Raw genomic sequence first — 18,035 nt, forward strand, 5'->3', positions numbered from 1 at the left:
TATTTTGAGCAGTAAGTGTTGAGAAAAACAATGTTGAGAGGAAAAGGTTGTGAGAAGTGTTTGTTTCTTTTGTTTCTGACCCCAGCTCAGGGGATGTCAGGCAGAGAGCTGTAGATGTGATTTGGTGGTGTTGATCTGCTCCACAGTAGATAGTGCTGGAGCCCCTCTTTGTCAGGGTTCTTGTTGTATCACTCCGTTTATCAGTCATCCTCCATATACAGTATGTGCACAGCTGAAATCCTCAAACAATGTTATTCACAATGAAATACATGATATTCCTGAAAGTATGCTAGACTGCATAAAGTGAATTTGGTTACTGGTGTGTTGCTCTTCCCGACCAGGTCCTATCCTTGTGTTCAGATGAAGTGGCCATGTAGAATAGAGACAGTAATGATGTCTGATGATGATGACGACCCATCCAGACAGAATGATGGTGCTGTCACTGCTCTGTAGAGTCCTACTCCATTGTACCAGTGGAGGAGTGGTGACCAGCAGGCAGCGGCAGGTGTTGAGGCCCCCTGCAGTCCGTCCCTGTACTCCTCACTAGTCCTGCCTCATTGGCTTTGGCAGTGGACAGGAAAGGACATCTTTAGGCCTCATGCTTAACAGCGAAGATTACACAGATCTCCTGGTTTGGAGGCCGGCCCAGTCTGGGTGGAGATTTGCCTGCCTGACTCATTGGGATGGATGTCTGTCCTAGGGCTTCACAGGGGATGGCAGGACTGCAGGCCCGCAACCACTTCCTGCATTTATCCACAGAGTGGTGATGAGTGGGCTCTGATTACACACAGCTGTAAAGAAGATGGGGGGGAACAAACAGCTTTGCTAAGACACCTACAGCATTGTGCATATAGGTCAACATCCAAAGTCAAAGTGCTGAAAAGCACAGCTTTTGATGTGGGGATTGTATAGTGTGTCGATTATTTTATTTTGTCTGCGCTTGGCTGTAGAGGGGGAAGTGTTTTGTGGCCCTCCTCAGGTAGTAAAGGCTCCTTCTGGTTTCTAATTATGCCCAATGGGTACAGGTGGGGAAGCTGAGCTCTGGTTCTCCACTGAGAGATTCACAGCCACGAGGAAATTGCCACCGCCAGTTTGAATAGAAACGCTTTCATGGCAAATGTTAATTGTAAACCTCCTCCAAATGTAAATTGTAAATCTCCTCCAAATGTTAATTGTAAACCTCCTCCAAATGTTAATTCTGAACTACCTAAATTGCCTCTACAGGGTGGCAGGTAGCCTAACGGTTAGAGAGGCGAGCCAGTAACTGAAGGGTTGCCAGTTCGGGTCCGACGGGAAAAATCTGTCGGGAAGTGAGCTGGCAACTGGAGGGTTGCTGGTATCAAATGGTAGATGTCATTGCCTGTCGTTGTGCCCTAGGTGTTCAGTGTGGCGGCCCCCTGTACCTCTCCAAAACCTGTATGTGAATGTACAGTATGTGTCTTTCGGAGGGGTTGGGTTAAAAGCGGATTCAAATTTCGGTTGGACCTTGTGTGCATTAGTAAGATACGGTATACAAACTGCTTCAGTTATTAAGACCCGATTACAGCAAAAACCAGTTTTGTGTTCTCCAGGACTTAAAACAGCAATTGAAAACTACAGTGGATAAACACTGTCATATTGACCCACTGCGTTGTCGTTGCTCAGATACTTGAGCATGTTTCTTCAAATCTACTCACCCCAGTCTCCCACAGACACAGAGGCACATCTTCAATCACCTGGTTTGCCTTTTTGTTGAACCTTCCTTTTCAGAGTTAATGTTATTGTTTCTGAAAACAAGGAAACGGGGAAGGAATAGAACTCCATTAGCGTCAGCACCTTGCTCCCCTCCAAACAAACATCTTGTCACAGCAGCAGCGAGGTACAAAGTGACATGAATAATAACCCAGCGAGTGGAGTTGGTGCGTGTTAGATGAGTCACCTGTGTCTTAAAAGATGCTGTGTAATCAAAGGCTAGCTCATTAAATTAGCATGGGCACCTCTAAGCCACCAGTCAGCCCCAATAAGTGTAACTCATGTTTTGCTGTTAAACTTAATGGCTGAGCCTGTGTAGCCCCAGGGTTTAAGGAAAAGCATGAATCCTGTTTCATATGAAGAGGGGATGCTGTGCGCAGTTCAATAGAATCCACCAATTATAAGAAATTAGGATTACCGTTTAAACTGAAAATAGCAGTAATTGCTTAATAAGCAAGCCTATTAGGGGCTGTTCTGTACAGATAAGAGTAGTGAGGCAAGCCATGGGAAAGGGCCTGCAGTTAAGCAGCAGTGTCACCCTCATTAGATCCCTATGCTCTGGGACAGGTTCTCATTTTACATTTAGGAAGAAAACCACTGTAGGAGTGGTTTTGTGCTGCTCAGAGTTAGTATAGATGAATTAACACAACAAAGTTTTGTAAGTGATGTGTCACAACTTCTGAAGGACTATAGCATCTGATAAGGGTGTGTGTGTGTTTTGCATGTTCAATGGCATCTTAAGCTTGTTTTTGAAGTGTTTTGCAAGGAATCACTGTACAGTACAGATTCCATTAGCCTCGTGAGCTCAAATTTAGCTTTGTGTATATATTTATAATAGAAACTTCAAGCACATAGCTACCGTAAAAGAGCAACTGTCCATTTGTATACACGCACCACAGCTCCTCGTGAACGAGATATGCCACAGTCCAGAGCCTCAGAGCTCTGTAGAGGTTTTTCCCTCCATTCCTAATTGAATTTGTGCATTTATTTTCATGGTTTGTTTCTCAATAGGGGTGAGATGGAGGGTTATGTGAATCTGACAGCAGAGGATATTGAAGTGGTGTAGCTGTTATAGGGTTTTAAGACATCTGTGCCTTCTCTCCCCCTCTGGCTTAGTTTTATATCGCCAGTGTTATTGGCCATCGCTGGGTGTCTGGGTTTCAAAAGGCCTTTTTATTAGTCTGACTCGCTCCTAGCCACAGGGCATAGGTCGGAGGTTACACAGAGCGATTCTTTTACATCTCCACATTGTGTACCTGTGGATGAACTCAGGGAAAGCTTTTATGTTTTTATATTTCCCAAGGTTTTTGCCTCCTCTGTCTGTAGAACACTTGTCCATTGCTTTCTTGCTGGAGTAAGATTTTTAACAAACGTAATCAGAACTCTTTCTGCAGTTTACTGAAATCAGAAAATGGCCAAATGACGATGAAATAGATGTATACTGTAGATAGTCAATATTCAATTCAATAAAAAGTGTCTATATATAAACTCAGCAAAAAAAGAAACGTCCTCTCACTCTCAACTGCGTTTATTTTCAAACTTAACATGTGTAAATATTTGTATGAACATAACAAGATTCAACAACTGAGACATAAACTGAACAAGTTCCACAGACATGTGACTAACAGAAATGTAATAATGTGTCCCTAAACAAATGGGGGGTCAAAATCAAAAGTAACAGTAACAGTCAGTATCTGGTGTGGCCACCAGCTGCATTAAGTACTGCTGTGCATCCTCATTGACTGCACCAGATTTGCCAGTTCTTGCTGTGAAATGTTACCCCACTCTTCCACCAAGGCACCTCCAAGTTCCTGGACATTTCTGGGAGGAATGGCCCTAGCCCTCACCCTCCGATCCAACAGGTCCCAGACGTGCTCAATGGGATTGAGATCTGGGCTCTTCGCTGGCCATGGCAGAACACTGACATTCCTGTCTTGCAGGAAATCATGCACAGAACGAGCAGTATGGCGGGTGGCATTGTCATGCTGGAGGGTCATGTCAGGATGAGCCTGCAGGAAGGGTACCACATAAGGGAGGAGGATGTCTTCCCTGTAATGCACAGCGTTGAGATTGCCTGCAATGACAAGCACAGTCCGATGATGCTGTGACACACCGCCCCAGACCATGACGGACCATCCACATCCAAATCGATCCCGCTCCAGAGTACAGGCCTCGGTGTAACGCTCATTCCTTCAACGATAAATGGGAATCCGACCATCACCCCTGGTGAGACAAAACCGCGACTCATCAGTGAAGAGCACTTTTTGCCAGTCCTGTCTGGTCCAACAATAGTGGGTTTGTGCCCATAGGCGACGTTGTTGCCGGTGATGTCTGGTGAGGACCTGCCTTACAACAGGCCTACAAGCCCTCAGTCCAGCCTCTCTCAGCATATTGCGGACAGTCTGAGCACTGATGGAGGGATTGTGCGTTCCTGGTGTAACTCAGGCAGTTGTTGCCATCCTGTACCTGTCCCGCAGGTGTGATGTTCGAATGTACCGATCCTGTGCAGGTGTTGTTACACATGGTCTGCTACTGCGAGGACGATCAGCTGTCCGTCCTGTCTCCCTGTAGCGCTGTCTTAGGCGTCTCACAGTACAGACATTGTAATTTATTGCCCTGGCCACATCTGCAGTCCTCATGCCTCCTTGCAGCATACCTAAGGCACGTTCACGCAGATGAGCAGGGACTCTGGGAATCTTTCTTTTTATGTTTTTCAGAGTCAGTAGAAAGGCCTCTTTAGTGTCCTAAGTTTTCATAACTGTGACCTTAATTGCCTCCTGTCTGTAAGCTGTTAGTGTCTTAACGACTGTTCCACAAGTGCATGTTCATTAATTGTTTATGGTTCATTGAACAAGCATGGGAAACGGTGTTTAAACAACAAGCATGGGAAACAGTGTTTGAACCCTTTACAATGAAGATCTGTGAAGTTATTTGGATTTTTACGAATTATCTTTGAAAAACAGGGTCCTGAAAAGGGGACGTTTCTTTTTTTGCTGAGTTTACATTGGAATGTTTTGTCCAATCAGGTTAGATGTATAGGCAAATCAAAAAAAAAAACTGGTTTCATACCTGCATGAGTATAGAATCCAAAGCAACTGAGCTGCCCCCTTAACTATAGGTACCTCTTGACAATTATATTCAAAATAACTTCATTAAAATGAACACTTTTCCACAACATACATAACTTAACCTTTTAAGCTGCAACCTTACTAGCATGGTCCAAGTATCTCTGGTGGTCTGCTTATGGTTTCTATTGTGCATGGTTGAGTGTTATCACTGTATAGTATACCTAGCATGTAGAAATCTCAAGAATATCACACTGGATTCATCTATTACATTGCTCTTGCCTCCTGAAGCCTGCAACATATCTTTTGTCAATCCCCAACAAAATGTATGCGATTAACATGCAAACAGGCCTGAAATGGCATTTCCAATCTCTCACTAATGTGTGTGCTCTGTTTAATTATAGTATTGCTTAATATACCTCTTGCCAAACATATGAATCCAGTAATGTATTCTTAGATGTGAATGTATATATTGTGGAAGAATGAACTAGAATTAATTAGAATGAACTAGCTGCATGTAAGTTCTCATCTGTGCTCTATGGTGCACCATGGTGTAACTGAACTTTTGCGCCCCTGCTGTGCTCTCTGTGCAGGGGGAAACCCACCTCGGCCTGGAGGTTTCCCTGGTGCCAACAGCCCTGGGCCTGTAGCCGAACTGTACGGCCCTGGAGGCCAGGACTCCAATGTGGGCAACTACATCAGTGCTGCTAGCCCCCAGCCTGGCTCCGGCTTCGGCCACAGCATGGCAGTGAGTACAGTACACCTTCTCTGTTCACTGACCGTCCTGTTTGTCTAGCTAGCCCATTAGACTGCTGTCCTTATACATAGATGTGTTAGTGTTACAAGAAAGCAGAGCAGTAGGCAATGCACACCGCCCATCACTGCTCAACTCCCTCTCTACCTGTGACTGTTTTCACCACTAACTACACTCCAGGTGAATCACTTGTGCCAAATCAAACTTTTAAAAAGATCTAATGAGATTTGACTGAACCAATCAGATGGGGAGGATCACAGGGCTGGTGTGTTATCCTGTCAACAATAGACTTATGTAAATAAAACAATGCATAAAACAATTGAGGAAGAGAATGTTATGAGAGGGAGTGACCAAATTGCATAAGTTTAATGTAATTTTATCAGGCAAGTAAAACTCACATGATATCCCAACAAAAGCACCACATTGCAGAAAAAAAATATTTAATTGGCTTTTTGCAACTTGCCTTATTGGTTGTCAGGGGTGCCATGTCTGATTGGTTGAATATTTGTTGGTCTCAATTTAGGAAGAAAGAACATGTTTGTTATAGAATTTGCTATAGGACTGAAGTTCACTTACACACACACGCTATCAAACCATTTAATTTGCTCAACGTTAAATCTTATTACTGACCTGTCTCTTTGCACCGCCAAAGTTTCTGAATTATTTCATGTTCATATCCCTCTCTGCCAGTCACCTGCCTCTTTAAACACTGTGAACTTGTTCAAACTGTCACCACTTGTTAGCGTCTCCTAGTTTACACGTGTCAGACAGAGAGTGGAAATGTCAGAAGTATACTGAACAAAAATATAAACGCAACATGCAACAATTTCTAAGATTTTACTGAGTTACATTTCATAGAAGGAAATCAGTCAATTTAAATAAATTCATTAGGCCCTAATTGAGGGATTTCACATGACTGGGCAGGGGCACAACCATGGGTAGGCCTGGGAGGGCATAGGCCCACCCACTGGGGAGCCAGGCCCAGCCAATCAGGATTAGATTTTCCCCACAAATGGGCTTTACAGACAGAAATACTCCTCAGCACCATGTGGAGGTCCTGGGCTGGCATGGTTATACGTGGTCTGCGGTTGTGAGGACGGTTGGACGTACTGCCAAATTCTCTAAAATTACTTTATGGTAGAGAAATGAACATTCAATTCTCTGGCAACAGCTCTGTTGTACATTCCTGCAGTCAGCATGCCAATTGCACGCTCCCGCAAAACTTAAGACATCTGTGGCATTGTGTTGTGTGACAGAACTGCACATTTTAGAGTGGCCTTTTATTGTCCCCAGCACAAGGTGCACCTGTGTAATGATCATGCTGTTTAATCAGCTTCTTGAAATGCCACACCTGTCAGGTGGATGGATTATCTTGGCAAAGGAGAAATGCTCACTAACAGAAATGTAAACATTTGTGGATTTATTTTAGCTAAATTAACTTTTTGTGCATATGGAACATTTCTGGGATCTTTTATTTCAGCTCATGAAACATGAGACCAATACTTGACATGATGCGTTTATATTTTTGTTCAGTGTTGTTTTGGGGGTTTTAGAATCAGATGAATTCTCTGGAAATGAGCTGCCTCTCAGAAAACGTCAGGACTCTGAGGACAGAGGAAACCAGTAATCATGAAAGCATACAGTAAGGAGCATAGGCCCATTGAACAAGAGTAATTGCAGAAAATTCTATAAAAACACTTAGATTGGATTACAGCGGTAGAAATGGGCAGGAGACCATGTTATCTCCTTGTCTTTTAAAATAGCATGCTTGTGCCCATTGTTTTCTGTTCTTTTGTTTTAACCTTTGCAGTTTGCATCCATAGTCTAGCTGACCCAGATACAGATGGACAGGCTTCTGAATTCATTTGGATCCCTATTTCACATGGGATCAAGCTGTTGTTCGGGAGATTTAAATATTTTCCCTGTCTGAACGCTAGTCAGAATAAGGCCACCCATTTGTACATTTCTCAATAACAATATTATGTGAAGAGAGATATGATATTTTTGATGCAGCTATACTTCTTTACAAAATAAAATCCAGGTTTGGTTGTAGGTTTCCCACAAGGGCTGTCAAAATGTATTTTTAATTTCTACTTCAGTTGTACTAAATTCCATTCAAACTAATCCACTTTAAAATGACTCAATGAATCGAACAGAGTCCAATGAACCAGTGAATCGCCGCGGTAGCCTTCTCACCTCCAGTGCACATGCAGATTGTGTCTCTATCCACAACATTAAGAAGGGAAATGACTCAGAACTAAAATGCACCTTTTAATTATTTTCTGTGTTACATGCAGCCAAAGTAATCACATGGTGGAACTTGACATGTTACAACCTAACGGATGACTTCAGTCACTTTGACTTGCCACAAGATCTCCCAGTTTGGTGTCATAGCACTGACTTAAGAGACGTCAGACGATGATGTCAATGCCAGAACAGTTACTGTCTTATACCATGGCATTGTCGAATACTCATTTATTATTGGCTTGAATGGCATTCTAGAGCGTGCATTATTTCCCTATAACGCACAGTATATTTGCACGGTGGAATCGAATGGCTATCGTTCATTCTTACATGTTATGTTTGAGCTGCTTTTTAAAGCAAGAGTCGAATTGAAAACATTATTGGTATTGTTGAATTCGATTTTCATAATGGCAAGCTAGGACTGATGGTTTGGTTAGCAAGTCTGTTTGGTTACCACAGCAACTACTTTAGCTATCTAGTAAAATTGCTAGCTACTTCAGTGGATGTTGAACACATTTCTATCGACAGATGTGTTAAACTATAGTCATGGTATAAAATGGATAACCAACTCGGGGCTCTACGTGTTGGTCAGTTCCACGTCGTTCATTATTTTCGATAGATTTGATTATCCCTTACATAAACAATAATGGACTGGGCTCAAGCCCCCTTTGTCCCTTGGATTTGAATTGAACAAGATGACAAAGAAAACGAATGGCTATTAAACATTTTAGATCTTTGTAGCATGTTTCATTGAAGCGTTTCTATAAATCGATGCGTCCTTGGTTTGTTAGACACAATAGACAGATGAGAAGCTAGATAACCGGCTCAGTTTAAAATAAAATACAAATTGGCGTTTTGTTCTTTCTGCCCTCTAAGAATGCTGTGTCAGTGTCCCAGTTCACTTATAGGTTACAGATGATGTAATGCCAGGTGATTGGCATTATGCACAATAACATACAGTAGATCACGATGGAGAGAGCGTGCAGAACAGGCTGATCATCATAAGAGATTTTGTATGACAATGCTAAGTAGCTTTTGCATGAATTAATGAATATTGTTCATGTTGGCATGAATGAGTATATATATGTATGTAAAAAGTGAAATCTTATGTCCCTCACAGGTCCTTAGGCCCTTGTGCAGTAGTTGACTAGGCTGGCAACTATGTGTTGAGGGATTGTTGTTTAAATCTTCTCTTCAAAACACATTGTGCTTCAATTTGCCTCTATTCGCACTCTTCTCAAACTTTCCTTCTGTTTTGTCTCTATTGTGCTAATGATTAATTCAATATGTCATCATTCAATCATCCCTGTAGCGTTTTACTCAATTCTAGCTCTCTTCCATCTGATCATTAGAATCAACTGAATCATTTAGAAGATGTGAACATTCCATCACCATGTATAATTGACCTCCAGTAGTTGTGGGGTTTTGAAGATCAATGAATAACAATGTAAACACCCTCACTGAGTAAGAAAGAGCACACTGAAATCTGTAAAATGCTACAAGGGACAGGTTCTTCCCCCTAAGATAATTAAAAACCGATGAGATTTATGATGATTATCTATTGCTCTAGTGATCAAAGTGATGAACAGGAACAGAAAATACCCATTCATGCTAGCAGAACAAAATGGATACAATGTACTCACTCTTTTTTCCCCTGAAATGCATACTGACAAAGGTACTGACTGTACACTTTTAGGGCCCGTTGATTGCGACAGCTTTTACAAATGGATACCATTGAACAGGTGGTTGGTTGCCATCTCATTGGAGGTATTATATTCCATTTATATTGTTCAGCAGTCTTTACCCATCTGTTTCTTTAGATTTACCTCATTACTTTGTTACATCAACTGCAATTTCACCTTTCCTTTCTTCTGTAAAAATGCATACAGGAAACCTATATTTCACATCACCATCCTACAAACTTGTACAGATACAGAAACAAGCTTTTTTAATTAAGTCTAAAATGCTAAATGTGTGCGCAAATGGCAAATTAATAATATTGCATGCTTTTACAATACATAATGACGCTTTTGTTGTGGAACTTGTCCTCCCTGATTTACTGTATATCTTTCACTAATCCTATAGGCCTACATCAATAGAATAACAATAATGATATTCTTGGTTAAATTGACTGTGTACTGTTGCTTTCTCTGGTTTGCATTCATGGCAAAAGATTGGTTTTATTCTCCTGTTGTTTAAAGTCAAGTCAATGTGTCAAGTAAAGCGTGTCCATGACATGTCAACGTCTGTGTAATGCCTATTGTCTCTGGTTGACGTTGTTGGTCAGGGACTCATCTGAAGATAATAGCCAATGTTCCAGTTATTAATATCATTGAACACAGCAGGGTGGCAGATAGCCTAGCGGTTAAGAGCGTTGGGTCAGTAACTGAAAGGATGCTGGTTTGAATCCCTGAGCCAACTGGGTGAAAAATCTGTTGATTTGCCCTTGAGCAATGCACTTAACTCAAGTTGCTCTGGATAAGAGCATCTGCTAAATGACGACAAGAATGTAAACACACAAAATTAACCTTTGTTAACTCTGAAGGTGTTCAAAGTGTATGAGGCAAGAGAAAGCAACCGTATTAGATGCAGTTTATGTAAACTGGAATTCTGGGAGAATGAGTTCCTCCTCATAGCTGTGCTTGTGATCACTCCACTATAGTAGAATGCATTTGTAGTCTCCTGTGGTTGTGTGTAAGTCTGTTTTTCATTGCTATTATACCTATGATGATGTTCCTCATTGTCTTACACACATTGTATAGTAGCAAACAATGTTATGTTGTAAGATTCTCGTATTGTTTTGTTAGTATGCTAGGTTATGGTGAAGCTTGTGGTCATGTTTTGTGCTATTTAAAATGTACATGTTCCTAATTGTTTCACTGTATCTGTGTTCCTCAGCAGAGTCTATCTGGTGGTCCAGGGAAGACAGGCCGAAGCTTCTAATTAGCTCTGAGTATAGGTGATGTCATCCAACTTCAAGCACTACAGCATCACCCAGGAGAAATAAGAGGAGGTGGAACCACAAAAAAAATTAAAAAAGTTAAAATCATCTCAGAAAAAAATAAACTGCTGTATCATAATCCAAACCCGTAACCTGACAACCTGGTTTGGTATGTTTCATGTTGATTTCATTCACTTTTTTCCTTTCTTTTATTAGTTCTTTGATTAGCTTCAGAGAGAGGCATTTTAGTTTCACCTTATTTGGGATTTTGTCTTCTAGTGTACTCATGTAAATGGTTTTGTCTTCTAGTGTACTCATGTAAATGGTTTTGTCTTCTAGTGTACTCATGTAAATGGTTTTGTCTTATAGTGTACTCATGTAAATGGTTTTGCTTCTCTCTTTGGGGGTCATAGTTGAATGTTCGCAAGTCATGCCTACACCTTTGGTACCAATCATTTAAACAAAACAGATCAGAGCTTCAGGTGTCTTTTTGCACAAAAAATAAATCCAAAGTGGAAAGGTTTGGGAAAAAAACATCCATTTAATTTCAAATTACATATTCGAGAGTGTAACTAACTAATGCATTTTAGTAGCTGTTTTTTATTTTTGTGATGTCTCATTGTTAACCATAATTACCTATTTTTTGGGCAATACAAAGAGGACTCCAATATTTTTATGGTCCTTTTTTATAAGTGTTGTTTTTGTTGTTTAGGAAAAAAATATGTATACTATAAACAATTTCATATAAATACATTGTGAATTCAAGATTTAAGAAAAAGAAATGTAACTGTAAATATTATTCCAATCATGCATAACCAACTTGATGAGAGGATAGCATATTTTTGTGATGGTGTGTCAAAGAAATGTCTAGCGTGTGAATAGAAAAAAAGTTCTAAACAAATACTATTATCCTTTACTGCTCGGAGACAGTGACTACCCCAGTGTCGGACAGAACACTGATGGCTTGCTCTGTAAATACTCAAGCTGAATAACTTTACAAGTGTCATACCAGCATATTTACAAAAGGTGAGTTCAGTGCACAGTTCAGTTCAGTTTTAAGGGGAGTTCAGTTTTAAAGGAACAAAAAGATCATTGGTATCTTTTGTCTAACCAACTGTTATTTAGAAATCAATATTATTTCAAAAAGAGTGATCATTTCATCCAAAGCACACTGTATTTAGTGTTGAAGAATAGAACTCGAGCCTAAGCATTTTACAGTGCTCTGCGCATTCTGACACTTTTATACTCCGGAGAGAAAAACTCAACTTGTTTGTAGTTTGTTGTTGTTTGTTTCCTCCTGCTTGTTCCTGTTAAGTTTGGGACGCAGTATCTGGACTCTGTGGTAGAGTCAGTGTATAACGCTTGTTCTCTCCATCAGTTCTCTTTTCAAATGAATTAGGAAGGCAAAAATTTTGATACCATACCTCAGTCCTGTGAGTTATACCTTGGAATTGTTGACAGGTTTAATTTATTTTAGTGGCAAATAGATTAAAACATTGAATGGAAAAAATAATAAATCATTGCACTGTGAGCAGTAAAGAAAGAACAGGCCATTTCCTATTTGCACATGTATATGTTGGCTATTTAAAATGGTTGTGTCTCTGGGGTGAAGTATGAAGGATTATTGGACGTTGCTCCTCTCTAGAATAGGCACACACAGGGGTGAATAAACAGATTGACAGATCGCAATTAACTGATTAATTACTACCAATGTTTTGTGGTCATGTCTTTGGATTTCATTGTATGGTGTAAGTCAACTTCTAATCTAAAATATTGAGATCCAGCCAGAAGACACTCAATAAATGATTAATCCTGTTAATCATAGCTTGGTGCGCAGATTTCTTATGCAGTATGTGTAGGGACAGGTTTTGCTCGAATATAGAGAGACATTTAATGACATGCTTTAAAGTGCAGTAAGAGTTGTAAACATGATGATGGAATGAGTGGTGTATATTCTGATGATGTACTTTTCCTGCTGCAAATGTATTTGATATTTCATTTCACCTGATGTTTCATTTCATTAGCTCTTTTGTTCAGAACAACCAGGTGAAGGAAAATACTGGATGCTTTTGAATGATGTGGAGATAAACAAGTAATAATTTAAATGAGAAAACAGAAGAGAACCGGTGTAATGTTCAAATGTAAAAGAAAAAAAGAAATACAGAAAAAAAGAAAAAAAAGATGCTTCTTCACTGATTTCAATTTTGAGTCAGGGGGTTTTATTGATATTGTGGTTACTATTAATAATTGTAATATTATATTAAAATGTACTGTGCATCCATCGATTTCTCTCTTTCCATTCCCTGTCACCACATACAATATTTTGTTGATCATCCATGCATATCAAGTGTGTACAAAAAAAATCACAATTAACTTGTAACAGAGTGATACCAGTGTAGTGGTCTATGCGCTTCTTTGTTGTTCTCCCTTTCTCTGGCTTTTTCCTCTGCCTCCTTTCTCTGTCACATTATACCCCACCCACCAACCGCCTCTCTCTTACTCTCCTCTATCTCCTTGTAATTAGTTGTAGATGTAATGTGATAATACTTATAGTTATTAGTGGATTTAGGACCAGTAAGGATAGAACTTGCTCTTATTATCAAAGGTTTGACATACATTTGCAGACAGTTATTTTAATAGCAGTTCCATGCCATTTGTTTCATATGTCTTTTTCCTTTTCTGTTGTGTTTTACCGATCTCACATGGTTTCAACTAACCAAAGCTCTCACAGAAGAACTATAGAGAAACAAATTGCTGTAAGCTGAAATTTTAAACAAGGCATTATTTGGATATTCTCCACCCTTGAATGTTTTAAAAGGGGTGTGCCATACTACCTTAAATACTAACGCTAGATATGCAAAACATTTTTTTATATTACTTTCTAAGGGACACAAGCTATAATTATGAAAAATATTTTATGTGCGGAAAAAAATCATATATTTTTTTGAAAGTTAACATATTAATGATGATGATGATAACAATAATAATACCACTACTAAACTGTAATATCTTTTAATCTTTGTACACTTTGAAAATATCCCAGATGCCTATAAGGCTCTGCTATTTTTAGATACCACTCTGTTTTTTAAATGTCTCTGCCTTTTCTTTCACTCCAAAAACATCAATTTTGTGATTACTTTTTTTAGTCCCTGGAAATCAGCGCTTTATTCTAATCAAAGTCAGGCTTGTATATGTTGTCTGTTAATGTTGCTCTCACAGATCTAGACAGCTATGCTTACTACTTCACAACGGTTGCAAAGAATTTGAGGTAATCTACCTTCTAGAGGGGTCATTTGATGCCATTACATACTTGGAGCAAAGATTACACAGAATGAATCGTCCTAATGATTGTTTCTTAACTAGTGGAGGTGGGCAACACGGCATAAACTGAAGTTACCCCTGCAGATGATCTTCATTTAGTTCACCTGTTGTTGAATGTCTTCATACAGTAGGTCAGGTGGTTAGTAAAACTGTAATGTGTATAGCAAGGGGGAGGACAATGTCAAGTTTAATGATGATCATTTACAGGTGGGAAGTGCATCTAAGCTTAGATATTCATGTATTTTCTCACTTATAATAATAAGCAGCACTTCCAGATATATATTTTGGCCTTGGAGCCTTTTGTCAAGGATTTAGTTTATTGGAGGACAGAGAAAGTCAAATATTGTAGGTGAATTCAATAAGACTATTATAGGAGTTGATAATAAAGTAAATGTTGGATTAATTCATAGATTCACTGTCCATAACATGTTCACAAAGAAATGTAATGTGTGTGGCAGGATGAAAATCAACAGTCCAGGTCCTACATACAGATCTGTAGCAGTTTTTTAAATATATATTTTTATATTTAACTAGGCAAGTCAGTTAAGAACAAATTCTTATTCACAATGACAGCCTACACCGGCCAAACCCAGACAACGCTGGGCCAATTATGCGCCGCCCTATGGGACTCCAAATCACAGCTGGTTGTGATACAGCCTGGAATTGAACCAGGGTGTCTGTGACACCTCAAGCACTGAGATACAGTGCCTTAGACTGCTGCGCCACTCGGGAGCAGGTTTATTTAATAGATATTCTATACAGTACTCATGATAACATTGCAATGCCTTGAGGTACTTATTCTATAGTTATCTCCTCTGATTAAAGTAAAGGCTGGTTATCCCATTAAAAAGCTCATTCCCTTTTGATCTGTGTTCAAATATTATTTTGATTTGATCCCGTAGCTTGGACTTTAAGGTAGCATGGCTCTGTTGCTGTCATTTTATTTTTCATTGACAGCAGTTTACAGCTGATGAATGTTACACATCTTAGTAGAATAGAAATTCCATTGAAGAAAAAAAAACATGTTGGTTTAAGAAGAAAAAAATCGGAAAGGACAAAAATGACCTGGAAGGTGTTGATAATTGGAGTACTACCGTATCCATTTAAACTTGAATTTTGAGGCAAGTGCTAGGCAATGGCCAATCATTTTATCCCATCATCCATGAATCACCCGTGTTCATTAGTCTGTGTACATACAGTACGTACATGTTCTGTTATGTGTACACGTGTCTGACCTGTATATCCTTCATGTGAACATGTGTGACTAGATGAGAATAGTGAGCCTTCTGTATTCTAGACACAGCAAAACCCTGTCTCACATGGGTCTGTATAACATAGTAGCCAACACTGTTTTCATCACTCGCTGTCAAAACAGTCAACGTTATGGTAAGCTAGTGTGCTCTTTTGGCATTGCATTGTCTTCAAAATTTTAACTGGACCTTGTTCAGTGGTCTGGCATAGGTAATACATTAAGGATGACTGTAGCAATGAGTGAGCCATCCTCTAGTTTCTTTTGGATAGTCTTAACGTGTGTGGATCGGAGTGCACGGCTGCTACTCCAATCTGTAGTAACGTATGAGGAAAAGTGGGCAGTCTATGACTGCACAGCATAATGAGGCTATTGTCCTTCCACTTAATATCCACTGTTTTCCAGAGTGGAGGAGCGGCCTTCCACTGAGCTCTCCTCACTGATTTGCTGTCTGCTCCTGATTTGCCTTTCCTAACACTTGCCCATTTTTTAACGTTAACAGACTTTTTACGGCGAGAGACTGACAGAACTGACTGACGTCTGAAAGCATCTTTCAGGTCTTCTTGTATGGCTTGCTCAAGCCCTGTTGTAAAATAAACTCAAATGGATGGGGGTCTCTCACATCTCAGATGTGGAAAGTATAATTTTATATTTGTATTTTCAAATAATAATAATGATGAAAAAAAAATTGTGAAAGGTTTCCATCCTCTACTGTGGTCCAGAAATCGATGTGTCTGTCTGGAAAATAAAATAAAATAAAATGAACTGTTTTATTCCTTGTTTCTTTGCTTAACTGTTGTAATAAGATTGTATTATTCATCCTATAAAATGTTGATGGTCTCAATATTGTCAGTAAATGCAACATTTAAGGTATTATGAGCACCAAATGGTACAATCATATACAACACCTTCAGAAAGTATTCACACCCCTTGACTTTTTCCACATATTGTTGTGTTACAGACGGAATTTAAAATGGATTACATTTAGATTTGTTTACACGGGCCTACACACAATACCACATAATGTCAAAGTGGAATTATGTTTTTTTATATATATAATTTTACAAATGTATTAAAAATGAAAAGCTGAAATGTCTTCAGTCAATAAGTATTCAACCCCTTTCTTATGACAAACCTAAAAATATTTTGCTTAACAAGTCACATAATAAGTTGCACTCTGTGTGCAATAATAGTCTTTCAAAAATCATGTTAAACACTATCTCATCCCTCTACCCCACTCATACAATTATCTGTAAGGTCCCTCAGTCGAGCAGTGAATTTCAAACAGATTCAACCACAAAGACCAGGGAGTTTTTCCAATACCTTGCAAAGAAGGGCACCTATTGGTAGATAATAAAAATAAAAAAGCAGACATTAAACATCCCTTTGATCATGGTGAAGTCATTAATTACTTGGATGGTATATCAATACACCCAGTCACTACAAAGATGCAGGCGTCCTTCCTAAATCAGTTTCCGGAAAGGAAGTGGAGACGAGTCACTCAATAGCCATCCCACACACACACACTGTAATGAAGGTAAACTTTTTAATAAGGGATTTCGGTAGATAAAGTAATACTGCAAAAAATGTGGCAAAGCAATTCACTTTTGTCCTGAATACTAAGTGTTATTTTGGGGGTGAATCCAATACAACACATTACTGAGTACCACTCTCCATATTTTCAAGCATAGTGGTGGCTACATCATGTTATGTGTATGCTTGTAATTGTTAAGGACTGGGGAGTTTTCAGGATAAAAAGAAAACTGAATGCACCGGCAAAATCCAAGAGGACCTTCTTCAATCTACTTGAAAATCTATATCAAGACCTGAAAATGGTTGTCTCGCAATGACCAACAAGAAATTTGACAGAGCTTAAGAAATTTTGAAAAGAATAATGGGTAAATGTTGCACAATCCAGGTTCAGAAAGCTCTTAGAGACTTACCCAGAAAATCTCACAGCTGTAATCGCTGCCAAAGGTGCTTCTACAAAGTATTGACTCAAGGGTGTGAATACTTATGTAAATTAGATATTTCTGTATTTCATTTTTCATACATTTGCAAAAATTTCTAAAAGCATGTTTTCACTTTGTCATTATCCCTTTTGAATTGAGGCAGTAACACAACAACATGTGGAATATGTCAATGGGTATGAATACTTCTGAAGGCACTGTATATACATTTTGCCTAGCTTTGTACAAAATCAGACAAAACTATTTTATCCACACTATTTTGCTACTATTTTAGAAACAAACAAAAAAGAACCCCCAAAAAAACAATACAATACTTATGTCCATGGATATCAATCAATGGATATCAACTTCTTTCTCCCACGTTATTAAAGCTGACCTGTGGTCTCTTGAACTCTGATTCCCTTAAACCCAGATTATCAAGTCCCTCTAGTTGCGATCTCCAGGTAAGACGGACTGGACTGGACTGGACACCTAACCCATGTACCTAATTCTGCAGGCATGGTAGCTTCTCTCTCTGTGATGGTGTTTAGTTGTATTAATCATACTAACCACATTTTATTACAGGTGCCCCCAGGTTCACTGTCTGCTTATTAAAATATTCAAAGGTGTTTAATTTCATTTTTTGCACAGGCCAAGGGGAAAACATTTGTCTTAGCCAGTAATTATATCACCCCACCACACCTAACACAGAGATCTCTCCTGAAGATCAAGCCATGGCTCTTAATAGAAGCTTTACTCGAGGTGAGGTGAAAACAGCCCA

General features: G+C 39.3%; 1 protein-coding gene across 19 annotated transcripts in view; it reads left to right on the top strand.

The window, feature by feature from the left end:
• LOC139537211 (RNA-binding protein Musashi homolog 2-like) overlaps nt 1–16,078 on the top strand; it is a 350,657-nt gene extending 334,579 nt beyond the window's left edge. For 11 of the 19 annotated variants that reach the window (XM_071338275.1, XM_071338267.1, XM_071338279.1 and 8 more), the window contains 2 exons: nt 5,390–5,544; nt 10,693–16,078. In XM_071338275.1, coding sequence (XP_071194376.1) covers nt 5,390–5,544; nt 10,693–10,737 — 200 coding nt within the window. In that variant the 3' untranslated portion in view covers nt 10,738–16,078. Of the gene's footprint in view, nt 1–5,389; nt 5,545–9,490; nt 9,562–10,692 lie in introns of all 19 variants that reach the window. The other 8 variants (XM_071338269.1, XM_071338280.1, XM_071338282.1 and 5 more) reach the window with 3 other exon arrangements.
• Nucleotides 16,079–18,035: the final 1,957 nt, after the last annotated feature.

The sequence above is a fragment of the Salvelinus alpinus genome, chromosome 13 (genome assembly GCF_045679555.1).
Source record: "Salvelinus alpinus chromosome 13, SLU_Salpinus.1, whole genome shotgun sequence".
NCBI classification, from domain to species: Eukaryota; Metazoa; Chordata; class Actinopteri; order Salmoniformes; family Salmonidae; genus Salvelinus; species Salvelinus alpinus.